Below are 16,145 nucleotides of genomic sequence, written 5' to 3'. Positions count from 1 at the left end.
TCTGTGGTTACTCTATTAAAATAAAAAATGCCATTTTTCATGCCATTTTTGCAAAGTAGTAAGTAAAAGAATGCTGTTTTGGTGTCAGTACTCTTTGAGCTAGGTTTAGGGTTTAAATTAGGAGTTGATTAACTTAATTACTACACAAATGTTTCTGAATATTGGATTCTGTGCCTGTCATGTCACACCAATTCAAAATAAGTTCTTGTGCAGTGTGTCGCAACTGTAGGTCGACCTCTTGTTACCATTTTTTCATGAGATTTGTCTGGTGAACACACCTTTAGTCTGTAAGGTCATCTGAGTGAACGTGAGAGGAACTGGTTCATACATCCACTAAAAATGACCAGTTGGTTAAAAGGAGGTTGAATTTGGGTAATTTAGAACATTGGCTAATATGGACCAACTAAATGTGTAAAGTTCTCGCTACATCACAATCAACTCGAAAGTGCAAAAAATATGCCAGATTACCCTAATTTACCAAATTGCAAATATGGCAAACAAAAGAGATGTTATTTCTGATAAAAGATCTTGCATCATTTGTATTGCAGGTATCTCTTGATTTGATATTATGTTATCCTTCATACATTTTTAAGTGTGACTATTGTTTCATGTTTTGCTGGCCGAGACAATGGAGGCTTCCTTTGCCTTAATACTATACGTTTTCTATAACTGATGCCATTGTAGTCACAGGCATACTGTATTTGTTGTTGCATGAATCATTTATCACTCAATCAAAAGTTTTTGATAACAAGAGTATTACAGAGATAACATGAGTAGTATTCAGCAGTTTGTGTTGTTGCAACATCAGGGTATACCCAGCTCTTTGAAAAATAAAACAGAATTTCAGCTTACATTTCTTCATGTGTGAAACTTTTTTATGGTAAAAATTACTGGATATATATATATATATATATATATATATATATATATATATATATATATATATACTGTGGTGTGAAAAAGTGTTTGCCCCCTTCCTGATTTCTTATTTTTTTGCATATTTGTCACACTTAAATGTTTCAGATCATCAAACAAGTTTAAATATTAGTCAAAGATAACACAAGTAAACACAAAATGCAGTTTTTAAATGAAGGTTGTTATTATTAAGGGAAAACAAAATCCAAACCTACATGGCCCTGTGTGAAAAAGTGTTTGCCCCACCTGTTAAAACAGAACTTAACTGTGGTTTATCACACCTGAGTTCAATTTCTCTAGCCACACCCAGGCCTGATTACTGCCACACCTGTTCTCAATCAAGAAATCACTTAAATAGGACCTGCCTGACAAATTGAAGTAGACCAAAAGATCTTCAAAAGCTAGACATCATGCTGAGATCCAAAGAAATTCAGGAACAAATGAGAAAGAAAGTAATTGAGATCTATCAGTCTGGAAAAGGTTATAAAGCCATTTCTAAAGCTTTGGGACTCCAGAGAACTACAGTGAGAGCCCATTATCCACAAATGGCGAAAACATGGAACAGTGGTGAACCTTCCCAGGAGTGGCCGGCCGACCAAAATTACCCCAAGAGCGCAGCGACGACTCATCAAAGAGGTCACAAAAGACCCCACAACAACATCCAGTGTTCATGACTCCACCATAAGAAAGAGACTGGGCAAAAATGGCCTGCATGGCAGAGTTCCAAGACAAAAACCACTGCTGAGCATAAAGAACATTAAGGCTCATCTCATTTTTGCCAGAAAACATCTTGATGATCCCCAAGACTTTTGGGAAAATACTCTGTGGACTGACGAGACAAAAGTTGAACTTTTTGGAAGGTGTGTGTCCCATTACATCTGGCGTAAAAGTAACACCGCATTTCAGAAAAAGAACATCATACCAACAGTAAAATATGGTGGTGGTAGTGTGATGGTCTGGGGCTGCTTTGCTGCTTCAGGACCTGGAAGACTTGCTGTGATAAATGGAACCATGAATTCTGCTGTCTACCAAAAAATCCTGAAGGAGAATGTCTGGCCATCTGTTCGTGACCTCAAGCTGAAGCGAACTTGGGTTCTGCAGCAGGACAATGATCCAAAACACACCAGCAAGTCCACCTCTGAATGGCTGAAGAAAAACAAAATGAAGACTTTGGAGTGGCCTAGTCAAAGTCCTGACCTGAATCCTATTGAGATGCTGTGGCATGACCTTAAAAAGGCAGTTCATGCTCAAACCCTCCAATGTGGCTGAATTACAACAATTCTGCAAAGATGAGTGGGCCAAAATTCCTCCACAGCACTGTAAAAGACTCATTGCAAGTTATCGCAAACACTTGATTGCAGTTGTTGCTGCTAAGGGTGGCCCAACCAGTTATTAGGTTTAGGGGGCAATCACTTTTTCACACAGGGCCATGTAGGTTTGGATTTTGTTTTCCCTTAATAATAACAACCTTCATTTAAAAACTGCATTTTGTGTTTACTTGTGTTATCTTTGACTAATATTTAAACTCGTTTGATGATCTGAAACATTTAAGTGTGACAAACATGCAAAAAAATAAGAAATCAGGAAGGGGGCAAACTCTTTTTCACACCACTGTGTGTGTGTATATATATATATATATATATATATATGTATAGTGGATTTGATCATGATTGCTAATAAATGCTACTTCAGTTCACTAATTTGCACTTGTAAATGTTGTTCTTTGCTTTTTTCATATTCAATATCAAGCACAAGAAGAAAGAGAGGGAAACAAAGAGATCATAACACACTCCATTGAGTGCTCTTGGAAAAATAAATAAAAACAAATACGGTTGAAATTTTCTACGCAAAGGCACAACAGAGCAGATATTATAATCGCAGTCTTCTGGTGTGGAGCTTTTTCCACTGAACCAGCCACCTAAATACATTATGCCTTAATTGCCATCACATCAAGCTTAACTGTTTAATCTATTTTTATGCCTCTCAAGCTTGTTAAAGCCATTGCTGTGGGGCAGCTGATTCTGAACATTAGAAAGCATTATGCAATTCTTCACCTTTGCACCATGAGCTCTGAGGAGATCTGATTGGCCAAGGATTGCTGTGCATTAAATCACTTATAAAAAAACTGACCCAAATGATTAATGTTTCTGATAAGCAGGAAAGAGCAGGGGTAAATGTAACACTTATTTTTTGCGCTCATTAACACATACAATGTTTAGCCTAAAGGTTTGACATTTTTTACCTCAATCATCTCTGACATGTCAGCAGTCATTACCATGACTAACAGAATTATCAGTTTGATTTTAACTCATTTAAGATGGATACAAATAAGCTGGAAGTACGTAAAGGTTGATATTATATACATAAAACCAATAGGCTTGTATAAATGTAACAGCAAATAAAAAACTCTATAATGTGAACTTACATATTTTATGCTGTTAGCCAATCCTAAACACACTAAAAAGTGTGTTGTTTAAATCTATGAGACAGGCAGTTACATTGCTTATACCCAGGGTTGGGGAGTAACGTAATGCGTGTAACGGGATTACGTATTTAAAATACAAAATATAAGTAACTGTATTTCACTACAGTTACAGTTTAAATCATTGATATTTAGAATACAGTTACATTCAAAAAGTACTTTGATTACTGAAGAGATTACTTTGCATTTTATTGTCATTTGTTTCATTTAATATTTAGTCCTTTCAGATGGAAAAATGTATACATAAAAATGATGCGATCCAAAGTGCATTTGAACAGCGGTGAAACACTTTCTTATGATGTGTTACATTCATACGAGCAGACAGAGAAGTAAGTTTGAAGTAAGTTTGGAGCAGAAGAAATAGAAATAAACCTTGTGTAAATTGTCAGCTTTACGCTAAACTAAAATGCTGTTTCTAGCCATTTTACATGCACATGTTACCAGGCACGATCATATTTTTTTTATCAAGAAAATTCATGTTGGATCATAATTTCTTTTTTTCTAGTAAGACCTTTGATACTAGGGCAAAAATCGTATTCTTGATAATAATTTTTGTATTGTTTTCCTGTAAATATATAAAAAAATCCTTAAAACAAGATCAATTTGATTTGAAAAATCTAAAAGTAATCCAAAGTATTTCGAATACGTTACTGACTTTGAGTAATCTAATGGAATATGTTACAAATTACATTTTACAGCATGTATTCTGTAATCTGTAGTGGAATATATTTCAAAAGTAACCCTCCCAACCCTGCTTATACCTCTCTTCGCGGATGAAGGGAGTCAGGAAGCGACTGGAGTCATCATCATGGCTACTTTGCTGGCTGCTCTGCTGACTACTCTGCTGACTGCTGTAAAAGGGTCAATGAAAGAGATCTGTCAATCAGTGTGCCATTGCAACGCAACACACATATCTGTGTAACTGCATCTGGTCAATATCTGCAAACTGCAAAGAATCAAATTTGTAAAAACCTGCATAATCCCTAGAGACATGGTGCAATAATTATATAAGTTTATGGTTACTTTAAGAGTAACATTCAGTTGCATGTGTTATTTTCTCTTTGGAAAATGTGCCCCTATGATTTTGCCACAAGAGGGCACAATCAGACTCAGGCACGACTAACAGCACAGAATCAAATCATCCAATGATTTCTCCAGGACCATATGTGTGGGGTTAATTGTACTCGATGACACTTTCATAGTATTAAAAAAAAAAACAAAACAAAAAAAAAACAGTAGTACTCCCTTACAGCACTGTTACAAAATCAGTGCTTTATTAAGGCTTCTGAATGGACTTAAACACGAGTGTTAAAATGAAAGCAATTCAGATTAATTTTCACATGTAAGTGCACAAATACTAATTTACATTAAAGATGGTGACTGCTTTTGATTTAAAGCAAGAAACACTACAACATAATATAATATGGCTAAAGCAGTAACCTCTGTCACTGTATTTAAGTACTGCAAACTATAAAACATCACAGCTCATCTGTTCTTTAGTCTTTATCGCATAACTGTCTGGATATTACTTCCTGTTCTCTATTCACTGATTGATTTCAAATTAAACTGACCAATTTCATAATTGCAGGAAAACGATTTGTGCTAAAATATGGGGTGAATCGGTGGGTCAGTATTACTGAGATTTGAAAAAGACAGCAAACACAGAGATTTTTGGAGCAAGCAGAAATGCTGCTCAAACTTTGCATTACATTGCATTAATGATGCTAATACATACATTAATAGTGAAGGGTGTCATTTCTGTGTCACTAGCAGCACCAAACGGGACTGTAACAAATAACTTGATTTGTAAAAAAAAATATTTTTTTCAGAAAATGTGAAGTGGTGCTCATCCATGCAAAAATCATTAACATGATTGCTAGGGTGTTGTGTGTGGTTGTCAGGACATCGCTATGCAGTTGCTAAGGTGTTCTGAAAAGTTTTTAGCATGTTATTATGTTATCCTTAGAAATGACTAAGGTGAAAATCTAAGCCTGATTGCCTAAGTCACTCCTCTCTTAAACAAGTCATATTATAAGAGGTATCATTCATGATGGTGCACAAATGGTGCAGGATTACTTACATTTCTGAATTGAACACTTAGGGATACAGGTTTGAAACAAACAACTAACCTTAAGTACGAGTAATCGTAACAGTGACAGTTGCCTTAGCAAAGCTTGTTTTTAAATGTACTGTAGAATATGTGTAACATGGATATTGTTGCAATAAAGTGTTATTCAATGTTTTATTCTTGTGTAAACTACACAAATCACAGTTTTCCACCTGCTGGATATCCTCATTCCATCAGCTCCAGGGACTTATTGTTGGGTGACACGCTCAGGTGCATGCAGGTATTTGCCTGTACTGGTGACTACACACTAACAAGGAAAGCTCACATCTGCAGTTTAAACTATGCAGACAAATTTCTCATTTATGGTCAGTTGGTTTGTCAGCATCTGACCAATGCTATTCTTGTTTGCTTTAAAGCTGCAGTTTAAGCCTCTGTATCAGTGTGTTTTTATGCATGTGCCTGAGGGCAACCAGCTGGACCTAATTTTTACACGTAACTGTACCAACTCAAATAATATTGTTACTCCTTTACATGTCTCTGATCAATACTTTGTTCAATTCAACATGACTCTCCCATCTACATTAAAACAGACTCCACCTTTGGTTTCCTTTCACTGTAACCTCCATTCTCTTTCACCCTCTCACCTTTCCACTGCTGTCTCTACCTCTCTTCCAACACAAAATGTATTTTCCACCCTTGATGTAAACATTGCCACAGACACACTAAGCTCTACTTTAACAACCTGTCTAGACAACATCTGTCCTCTCTCCTCAAGGCCAGCACGTACTACACCACCCATCCCCTGGCTCTCTGATGTCCTTTGTGAACATCGGACTGACCTCAGGGAAGCTGAGAGGAGATGGTGGAAATCTAAAGATCCAGCAGATCTAGGTAAGTATCAGTCTCTGCTTGCCACTTTTTCAGATAACGTTAAATCTGCAAAAACTTCCTACTACCAGAACAAGTTCAACAGCACCACAGACACTCGCAGCTTGTTTAGAACATTCAACACACTTCTCTGTCCTCCCCCTCCACCACCTGACACATCACTGACAGCAGATGTCTTTGCCACATTTTTTACTAATAAGGTTACAACCATCAGCAATACATTCTCAGCACCTCACCCTGTCAAACCTGCTGTCTTGTCACTGAGTCGCTGAGACAGGTGAAAGCTGAATCCAGATCCTTCGTCCTGATTCTACTGGACCTTTCTGCAGCCTTCAACACAGTCAACCATCAGATCTTACTCTCCACCCTCTCTTCGCTGGGTATCACAGGAACTATGCTTGACTGGTTTAATTCCTATCTCTCAGGTAGGTCCTTCAAGGTAGCCTGGAGAGGTGAGGTGTCCAAGTGTAGGTTCTACTGGTTGTTTAGATCAGTGTTACTATCAGAAATAATTAATAATTATTTTGTTAGTTATTAATTAATATTTAAATTAAATAATAGAATCTAACTCATTAAAACCTCACACGGCGCACCATTAAATGTAGTGCGCCACATTCAGGAGCGGGTTTTGTTATTAGCAAAATTAATAATTATCAAAGATATATATTAATTATTAAAATCAGTAGAACATTGATGAGAATCAATGTTAGCTTTTTTAATCCTTTAAATCAACAATTAGCAAAGATGATCATTAATTATTAACATCGATGAAACACTGATTAAAATTAACACTAGCTTATTGATCCTTCAAATTCAAAAATCATCAAAGATAATTATCAATTATCAAAAATCAAAAGAATATTAATAAGGATTAATATCACCAGGGCACCACCCTGGAATCAGGGACTAATAACCAGATAGTATAACAGTCTCAATATTAGATTGTTCTCTTAGGAAAATCGACATCCGAAGAATATCAAACTTTGGAAAGAAACAATGAAGGCTTGAATCCGAGCACTGACATCCTCTGTCAGCATTTGACACAGGTGTATGCAAAACAAACCAAAACACTTCTCTTTGAAATATAACAAAGTTTATTTATGCAGTAATATCAAATAATAATCAATACAATGCAGTCAATAAACTTCTGACTTACAACTACAAACTAAACAGTGACATGATTAGATATGGTAACCAAAATAATCCTATAACACATGAGAGGAAGGTGTGTGTGTGTGTGTGTGAGAGAGAAGTGTGTGTGTGTGTGTGTGTGTGTGTGTGTGTGTGTGTGTGTAAGGAGGGACATGCACAAAATGGCGGACGTGACTCTCGTGGAGAGTACGTCACGTGAGATTTCCGGCCAGAGAATATGGTCACGAATGTGGGCGGAGAGAAACCGGTCAATGGCATCTGCCCGTTTACCGCGTGTCTCCACTTGTACGATTACTTAGGGACAAAGCTGAGCTTTATCACAAAGTTATCTACTAGCCAAAAGTGTGTGCGAGATGTTTGTGAGGGGTCGCGTGTGTGTGTGTGTGGTTAGTACGAGAGAGAGATAGAGTAAAGTGGTGGCACCAAAACCGGTTTCGCGATCATGGGAGAGAAAGCAGCTGTTAGTTTATCACTCAGAGACACGGTGGACGGCTCGTAAACCGTCCCGTGGTCTTTGGTTCTTTAATGGATAAACTCAGTTTGCCGGTCTCACCTGCGATGGTGGAAATACACAACAGTCCAATGTGGTTGGACTACAACACAGCAGATCTCATTCGTGATAACAGTACATTACAGTAGTACCTTGAGTATTATTAGAAGCAATGAGCGGAATCGGTGGTCTGTATACTGTACAAGCAATAACCTTGATACACAAGAATAACACACTATAATATTCTATCTCTGCCCAGACGTAAACCTCTTACTTGAATCGTATGAGGACGCAGATGAATGTGTGTTCATCTGTCCTTTAACTCCGACTCGGTTCCTCGAGGCTCGGGTGATGACGGGAGGCCATTTCCTCGCTTTGTCGGCGGGTGGTACGGCTGCTGATTCTCGGTGAGCTGGCGGAAAAATCAGCGATGTCGACTTGATTGAAGAAGGAAGAGAAATCTTTTCTCTTCACTTCTGCAGGCAAACAGATGAAGATGCAGATTGCTCAGCGGTCTCCTTCAGATCCGTTAGAGTAAGCAAAGTTGCTGAAAGCAATGCCCGGAAGCATCTCAGAATTATTTCTACTCCCGATGATGTCATGGTTGAGGGCCGTTCTGTTGTGTGCCTCATCCAATAGGAGTTGAGAGTTCGATCCTTTAGTGAGCAAGGCTTCATGGGATTTGTAGTCTGTTTTGGACTCCCTTTGTTTGATTTTGGCGTGGTTTTTATCAGTAAGATTTATGACGGAGTGTGTGGGCCTCAGTTAGGTTTTACGACTGTGTCAGGCCTGAATACATGAGGTCCAACACATCAGCTACTTACTGGAGTACCTCAGGGCTCAGTGCTTGGGCCGCTTCTCTTCTCTATATACACAACATCACTGGGACCCATCATTCAGGCACATGGTTTCTCTTACCACTGCTACACTGATGACACGCAACTCTATTTGTCTTTCCAGCCCAACGACACCACAGTGACTGCTCGAATCTCTGCCTACCTGGCAGACATCTCGGCCTGGATGAAGGAACACCACCTGCAACTTAACCCAGCCAAGACTGAGCTCCTTGTCTTTCTAGCCAACCCTGCTGTTGAACACAACATCACCGTGCAGCTGGGTGCAACTACAGTAACACCTACCAAAACAGTCAGAAATCTAGGGGTAACCATCAATAACAAACTAAATTTCACAGACCACATCTCAAAGGCAGCAAGATCATGTAGATTTACACTCTACAATATCAGGAAGACCCTTCCTCTCTGAACATGCCACACAACTTCTTGTTCACTCACTTGTCATAACTAGACTGGACTACTGTAATGATCTCATTGCAGGCCTCCCTGCATGTGCAATTAGACCCCTACAAATGATCCAGAATGCAGCAGCACGTCTGGTCTTTAATCAACTAAAGAGAGCGCATGTTACACCACTCCTTGTCTCTCTTCGCTGGCTGCCGGTTGATGCACGTATCAAGTTCAAGGCTCTGATACTGGCATACAAAACAGTCACTGGGTCTGCTCCAGCATACCTAAAATCATTTCTGCAGAGCTATGCGGCCACTAGAAGCCTGCAGTCATCTAAAGAACGTCGCCTTGTTGTACCAACACAAAGAGGCACCAAAACACTTTACCGGACTTTCGGCTTCATCATACCACGTTGGTGGAATGACTTTCCCAACTCCATCCATGAAGCTGACTCACTTTCTGTCTTCAAAAAACAGCTAAAAACACATCTTTTCCATGAGCACTTAACCAGTCACAAAAAAATAAAAATAAAATAAATAAATAAACAAACAAACAAAAAAAATGTCCTTGTTGCACATTAATCTGTTTTGAATGCTATTCTGATGCTAGTGAAACTTTGTAATATGGCACTTTTCATACCACTGTCTCCTTAAGATGATTTGCTTATGTGTTCCTCTTTTGTCGCTTTGGATAAAAGCGTCTGCCAAATGAATAAATGTAAATGTAAATGTGAGGAGTCTAGAGTTTTCTCTGCATGTGCATTTATGTATAACTTCCCTGCTAACTGGAGTAGATGGAGGCTTGAAATGACCTAGAACACTACTGATTCATTCATGACAGTTGCCTGTTTGGCTCTCTTTCAAAGCCTTGCCAAAATGAGCCTGCATTAGCAAAAAATATGCACAAGCTATCTTGTACAAACAGGCTTGTCCAATTAAATGAGGCAGGGGGAAGTATTTTTTACTGAATTTCCTCCATATGCATATTAAAAAAATAAATAAATAAAAAATCCCTGAACCAAAGCCTTGAACCAAACCAGCCAGTTCTGGTGAACTGATGAAATTAGTTTCAAAGCAAAAAGTGCTTAAATATCAGAAAAAAAAAAAGAAAAAAAAATGTACTTAATATCTGAAGTAGTCATCCCATGAAGAATTCGACATATTTGAATCAGTAACAACATTTACAAGATAAAACTCCTAAGTGTGAAATTTAATATATTAAAAGTCAATGGGTTCCAAAATGTTCAAGCTCCAAAAAGGACATAAAGGCAGCATAAAAGTAATCTATATTACATACATACAATACACTATAAATCTTGACATCTGGCAAAACGTTGTCAGGTTTGTGTACAGCGCTCTGCATACAGAAGTGTGTGAATGAGCTTCTCTCATGAATATGCCAAAGAGAATGTGGATATCAAAATGTACAGTGAATGAGGACTTAAAGATTGGTCTGTTTCTCACCCAACGTGATTGTATCATTTCAGAAGACATGGATTAAACCACTCGAGTCGTACAGATTACCTTTAATCTGCCTTTATGTCCTTTTTGGAGCTTGAAAGTTTTGGATCGCCTTGATTTTACCCTATGGGGTCGATGGACGCGCCGGCGCGTCCTGCTGGATTTTTTTCCTTATAAAAGTGGAAACAACTTAAAATACTCAAGTCATTTTTGGGCATACAGATAAGTGTAAGACATCATTAGAGACTATAAAGGGTCTACTTTTATTTGTGTACAGTCACAATAACAACAAAACCTTGTGCTTTTATAAAATAAAGAAAATAAACAGGGTGCGCTTTCAGCCGTCTCTGTCTCCGCGAGCATCTTTCTGAAACACGTAACAAAACTGAACTGAAACTCTGCGAATACTTATCAGACAAACATGAAACATATGTCTAAAGAAAGCTTGAAATGTCTACTTTTAAATAAAACATTTCAAATTTAAAACAAATATTCTCATGCAATGTAATCTGTATGTAACAAAGCGCTGTACAGTTTCTCCTGGCTCAGCTAATTATCGCTAATGTGATCCCACCCACCAGCAGAGCGCGCTATTAATACGGTAATGTACTGAGGCGATCATTGCAAATGGTAAATGCCCCCAACAACACCTTAAAATGCATCAAGTTCATTCACTTTTCTGCGCATTTGGAAGATGGCAAGCTATACAGGTGAGGAAGCTCCTGGATAGTGATGATGAGTTCACATTTTCCTCAGAAGAAGAGCGGGAATCCGACGAGGAACGTTTGCATTTTGAAGAGCGACTTGATCCAGCCGAGGATACAATTTCGGATGAGTAAGTCATTTAGTTTTACGAACATTAGTTGACATGCTATTTTATATAAACGTACATATTTTACTTCAAAGTATTGAAATTTGAAATATGTCCTAATAGGCAAGTTTTAGTTACATTTAAATGTTGTTTTGGCTAAAGCAGGTATTTAAATTGTATGCTGTATGATATAAATATGATATGTAATATGATATAAAAATAATATGAATGTTTAGATTATATTTTAACTAGTGTTTATGCTGCCTCATTATCATCAACGAAGCTTGTGCTTGCAAATATCTGTTTGGGTGTAAATGTGTAAAATGTGCTGTAAATATGCCCATATTTGAAAATCAGCATATTAGAATGATTTCTGAAGGACTGTGTGACACTGAAGACTGCAGTAAATGATGCTGAAAATTCAGCTTTGATCACAGGAATAAATTGCATTTTACAATATATTCAAATAGAAAAGTTATTTTAAATTGTAAAAATATTTCACAATATCACTGTTTTTGCTGTATTTTGGATCAAATAAATGCAGCCTTGGTGAGCAGAAGAGACTTCTTTTAAAAACGTTAAAATATCTTACAGATCTAAAACTTTTAAACAGTAGTATAGGTCTAAAGTTTTTAAATCAAGTCTTTATGTAAAGAAAATGTATCATCGGATTACTTCTTTTAACTTAAACTTGATTTTGTGAATAAGCTACAAACAATACATTCAATCATTAAGTCTCCTCACATTCATTCTCTCTCAGGGGAGGGGTCTTTGTCTCCTCAGGTGTGAATCACATCAATATTCATGATCATCCACACCTCCTCGCATATGGCCTTTCTAACACTAAAAGTGTCTTACAGAAGTTAAATGACTATATTGTTTTGCATGAATGAGTGATCAGGATGGTTTTCGCATCATTTTTGTAGCAAAAACTCTAGGCTACAAGATCTAGTTCTCAAAAGTCTTGTGAACAAATGTTTAGTATGTGTTATATGGCCTTATTTCAGTGACTTAAAATGTTTGTTTTTTTCAAAAACCACGCATAAAGTTATTTTCTCAAAAATACAAACATGTACATACATGTTGTTCACATATTATTGTTGCCCAGTTTGTGCTGAATACAGTGTTATCAGACTTTAGCTATTAATATGATTTTAAGCAACTGAAAAGAGCACAAATGTCAAGGCATGTCAAAACTTCTCCAGGGCCCAAAACACCCTCAGACCCCAGAGAGTTAAATTGTATGGGAAAAAAAAAATCATCAAGTAGGTTGACTCTGCCCTCTGCTGCTGGCGCCGGGTGCGCCTGACCTCATTCTTTGAGAACTTTTGTGTTTAATAAATCCTTTTGAACCATCACCTCTGTGTTTGGGTCCCTTGACTCCCCTCACCCTCTGACAGAATAAACTGGCCACACACGGACCCAGCTCTCACGGATTCATCTCTTCGCTCCGCCCTTTCATAACAAGGAGCTCTGCTTGGACGACAACAAGACTTTAATCGCACTTTGGAAATGATGGCTTCACAGCTCGCGGAACTCACTGCAATGGTCCAGCAGCTCCGCCCTCCATTCAATCCTAGTCCTATGCAGGACACACCCCCATCTCCGCTGGCAGCTTCTTACGCACCATGGTGACCAAAGGCACGCATCCTTCCTCCAGCTCCATTTTCAGGTGAGGGATCTGTTAGAGCTTTTCTCTTGCGATGCTCACTGTTCTTCTCCTTGCAGCCCTCCATGTTTTCTTCAGACACGATAAAGATTGCGTGTCTCGTCACGCTCCCCTCCGGGAGGGCTGGTGAATGGGGAACGGCAATGTGGGATAACTGACATCCGTGCTGCTCCTCCTATGAAGCTATCTCCTCAGAACTTTGCTGAGTTTTTGACCGAGCAGCTCAAGGTCGAGAGGCTGGGAGGATTCTATCAGGACTGTCCCAGGTTAATCGATATGTAGTCAATTATGCGATAGTGTTTCGCATCCTGGCTGCTTCCAGCGAATGGAACGATCACGGCATGTGGGACCTGTTCTTGAGAAGATTTTCAGACATTATCCAGGACGAGATTTACTCTTTGGACCTCCCCCTTTGATTCGACTATTTGGTGGACCTTGCCATCCGAGTCGATCAGCGACGTGATCATCAGCGACGCCATTCTTCGACCTCTCGGGCAGTTAGTCTTCACTCACAACCCACGCCTCTTACCAGATTGCCTGACTCTCACCCCGACTTTGAACCCATGCAGGTGGGTAGACTTCCGGTGTCATGTAAGTAAAGGCAGCGACAGCTTCAAAAGTGCATGTGCTTCACCTGTGGCCGATCGGGCCACCTCGTCTCTTTAAAGATAACGTTAAAAGACAACGCTCGTCAGTAGTTAGGGGTTACTGGCGAGCATGACACCCTTGGACAAAGCCCCCAGACATCACACACTGCTCCCAGCCCAGCTGCAGAATGGAATGGACAGTCATGTTATTTCGGCCTTGGTGGATTCCGGTGCCGAAGGAAACTTCATTGACACACACTTGGCTTCCAAATGGCAGCTCCCCAAGGTCCGATTGGATGAGTCCCTCACCGCCCACACGCTTAGTGGCATGCCCCGTCAGTCATCACACATTCAACTAAGCCTGTCACCTTTGACTCCAGTAACCACTCTGAACAGTTGTCCTTCTTTCTCATCCAGTTCCCTTCGACCCCAGTTGTGCTGGGACATCCCTGGTTGGTAACGCACAACCACACATAGATTGGGAAAACAACATTTGTCCTTGCCTGTAGCTCTTTTTGTTCCTCACATTGTCTTAACTCTGCTGTCTCCCCTGTCCAGTCTTGTGTTTTGTTGCAGTATGAGCAGGCGGATTTGTCCGGAGTACCGCTGGCGTACCACGACTTGAGGGCGGTGTTCAGCCGGTCCCACGCTATGACCCTTCCTCCTCATCTCCTGTATGACTGTGCTATTGAAATGCTTCCTGGCTCCTCTCCTCCTCGAGGAAGGCTGTATTCACTCTTGGCTACCAAGAGGGAGGCCATGAACAGGTATATAAATGACTCTTTAGCAGCCGCTCTCATCTGCCCTTCTTCATCGTCCGCAGGGGCAGGGTTCTTCTTCGTGGAGAAGAAGGACGGCTCGCTTAGACCCTCCATAGGTTATCGGGGGCTGAATGACGTCACAGTGAAGAATTGTTATCCTTTGCCTTCAAACTCTTTCAGGGGGTGTCCGTCTTTTAGAATGTGGACCTACGCAGCACTTGTCACCTGGTCCGTATCAGGAAGGGGGATGAGTGGAAGACGGCATTTAACACCCATAGAGGGCACTTTGAATATTTGGTCTTGCCTTTCGGATTGGTCAACTGTCTTCCAGGGGCTCGTGAATGATGTGCTTAGAGACATGGTCGATCGTTTTGTTTTTGTTTATCTTGATGATATTCTAATCTTCTCCCAGAATGTGCAGGACCAGGTGCGGCACGTCAGGCAGGTGCTTCAGTGGCTGTTGGAAAATCTGCTGTTTGTCAAGGTGGAGAAGTGCGCTTTTCATGCACAGTCGGTTTCGTTTTTGGGGTTCATTGTTTCGTCCGAGGGAATACATATGGACCCGGCCAGGGTGAAATCAGTCTCCGAGTGGCCAACCCCAGATTCCCGTAAGGCATTGCAGAGGTTTCTGGGGTTTGCCAATTTTTATCGGAGGTTTATTAGAAATTATAACTCGCTGCACCCCTGATGGATCTCACCTCCACACACTCTCACTTTAGCTGATCTCTGCGGGCTGAAGCCTAGTTTGCTAGGAGCGGTTTTCCACCGCACCCATTTTAATTACCCCCGACCCCGCAAGTCAGTTCGTGGTGGAGGTGGATGCTTCCGAGATCGGTGTTGGAGCGGTCCTCTTACAGCACTCTCCCTCGGATGAAAAGATGCATCCCTTTGAGTTCTTTTTGCACTGAATGATTCCAGCAAAATGGAATTATGACGTAGGTAACCAGGAATTACTGGCTGTCCGGTTGGCCTTGGGCTAGTGGCTTCATTGGTTAGAGGGTTCGGGGATACCTTTCGTGGTTTGAACTGATCACAAGAACCTAGAGTACATCCATAACACCAAATGTCTTATTTGTAGGCAGGCTCGCTGGGCATTGTACTTTACTCATTTTGATTTCACCCTCTCATATCACCCGGGCTCCAAGAAAGTCAAGCCTCATTCCTTATCTCGATGTTTCATAATCAAGACCTCCACCGACCGGTGGATACTATCCTCCCCGCTCCTCGAGTGGTGGGCATGGTATCCTGGGAGGTGGAGGCTAAAGTCCGCACAGCGCTATGAAACACCGCGCCCCTGCCACCTGCCCAGTAGGAAAACTGTTTGTTCTGCAATCAGTTAGAACGCACGTCCTTCAGTGGGGTCACTCGTCTAATGTTGCCTGCCACCCGGGAGCTACTCGTACCCAAACACTCATTAGACAGCATTTCTGGTGGCCATCGCTTGCACAGGATGTTTGTCAGTTCATTGCCGCTTGCCCTATTTGCGTGACTAATAAGACCTATTGTAACCTCCCAGCCAGGCTTCTCCAACCGCTGTCAGTTCCTTCGAGACCCTGGTCGCACATAGCCATGGATTTTGTTACTGGTCTCCCCCTCCTATGGCAACACAGTCGTTTTG

General features: G+C 40.3%; 1 protein-coding gene across 1 annotated transcript in view; it reads right to left on the bottom strand.

Annotated features, from left to right (window-relative positions):
* Positions 1–16,145, bottom strand: part of gramd1bb (GRAM domain containing 1Bb) — a 131,627-nt gene that overhangs the window by 100,535 nt on the left and 14,947 nt on the right. Inside the window, exon 2 of the mRNA XM_051656079.1 lies at positions 4,159–4,248. Within this exon, the coding sequence (XP_051512039.1) occupies positions 4,159–4,248 (90 nt within the window). The remainder of the gene's footprint in view (positions 1–4,158; positions 4,249–16,145) is intronic.

The sequence above is a fragment of the Myxocyprinus asiaticus genome, chromosome 26 (assembly GCF_019703515.2).
Source record: "Myxocyprinus asiaticus isolate MX2 ecotype Aquarium Trade chromosome 26, UBuf_Myxa_2, whole genome shotgun sequence".
NCBI lineage: Eukaryota > Metazoa > Chordata > Actinopteri > Cypriniformes > Catostomidae > Myxocyprinus > Myxocyprinus asiaticus.
This window is presented reverse-complemented; position numbering and strand designations above follow the sequence as displayed.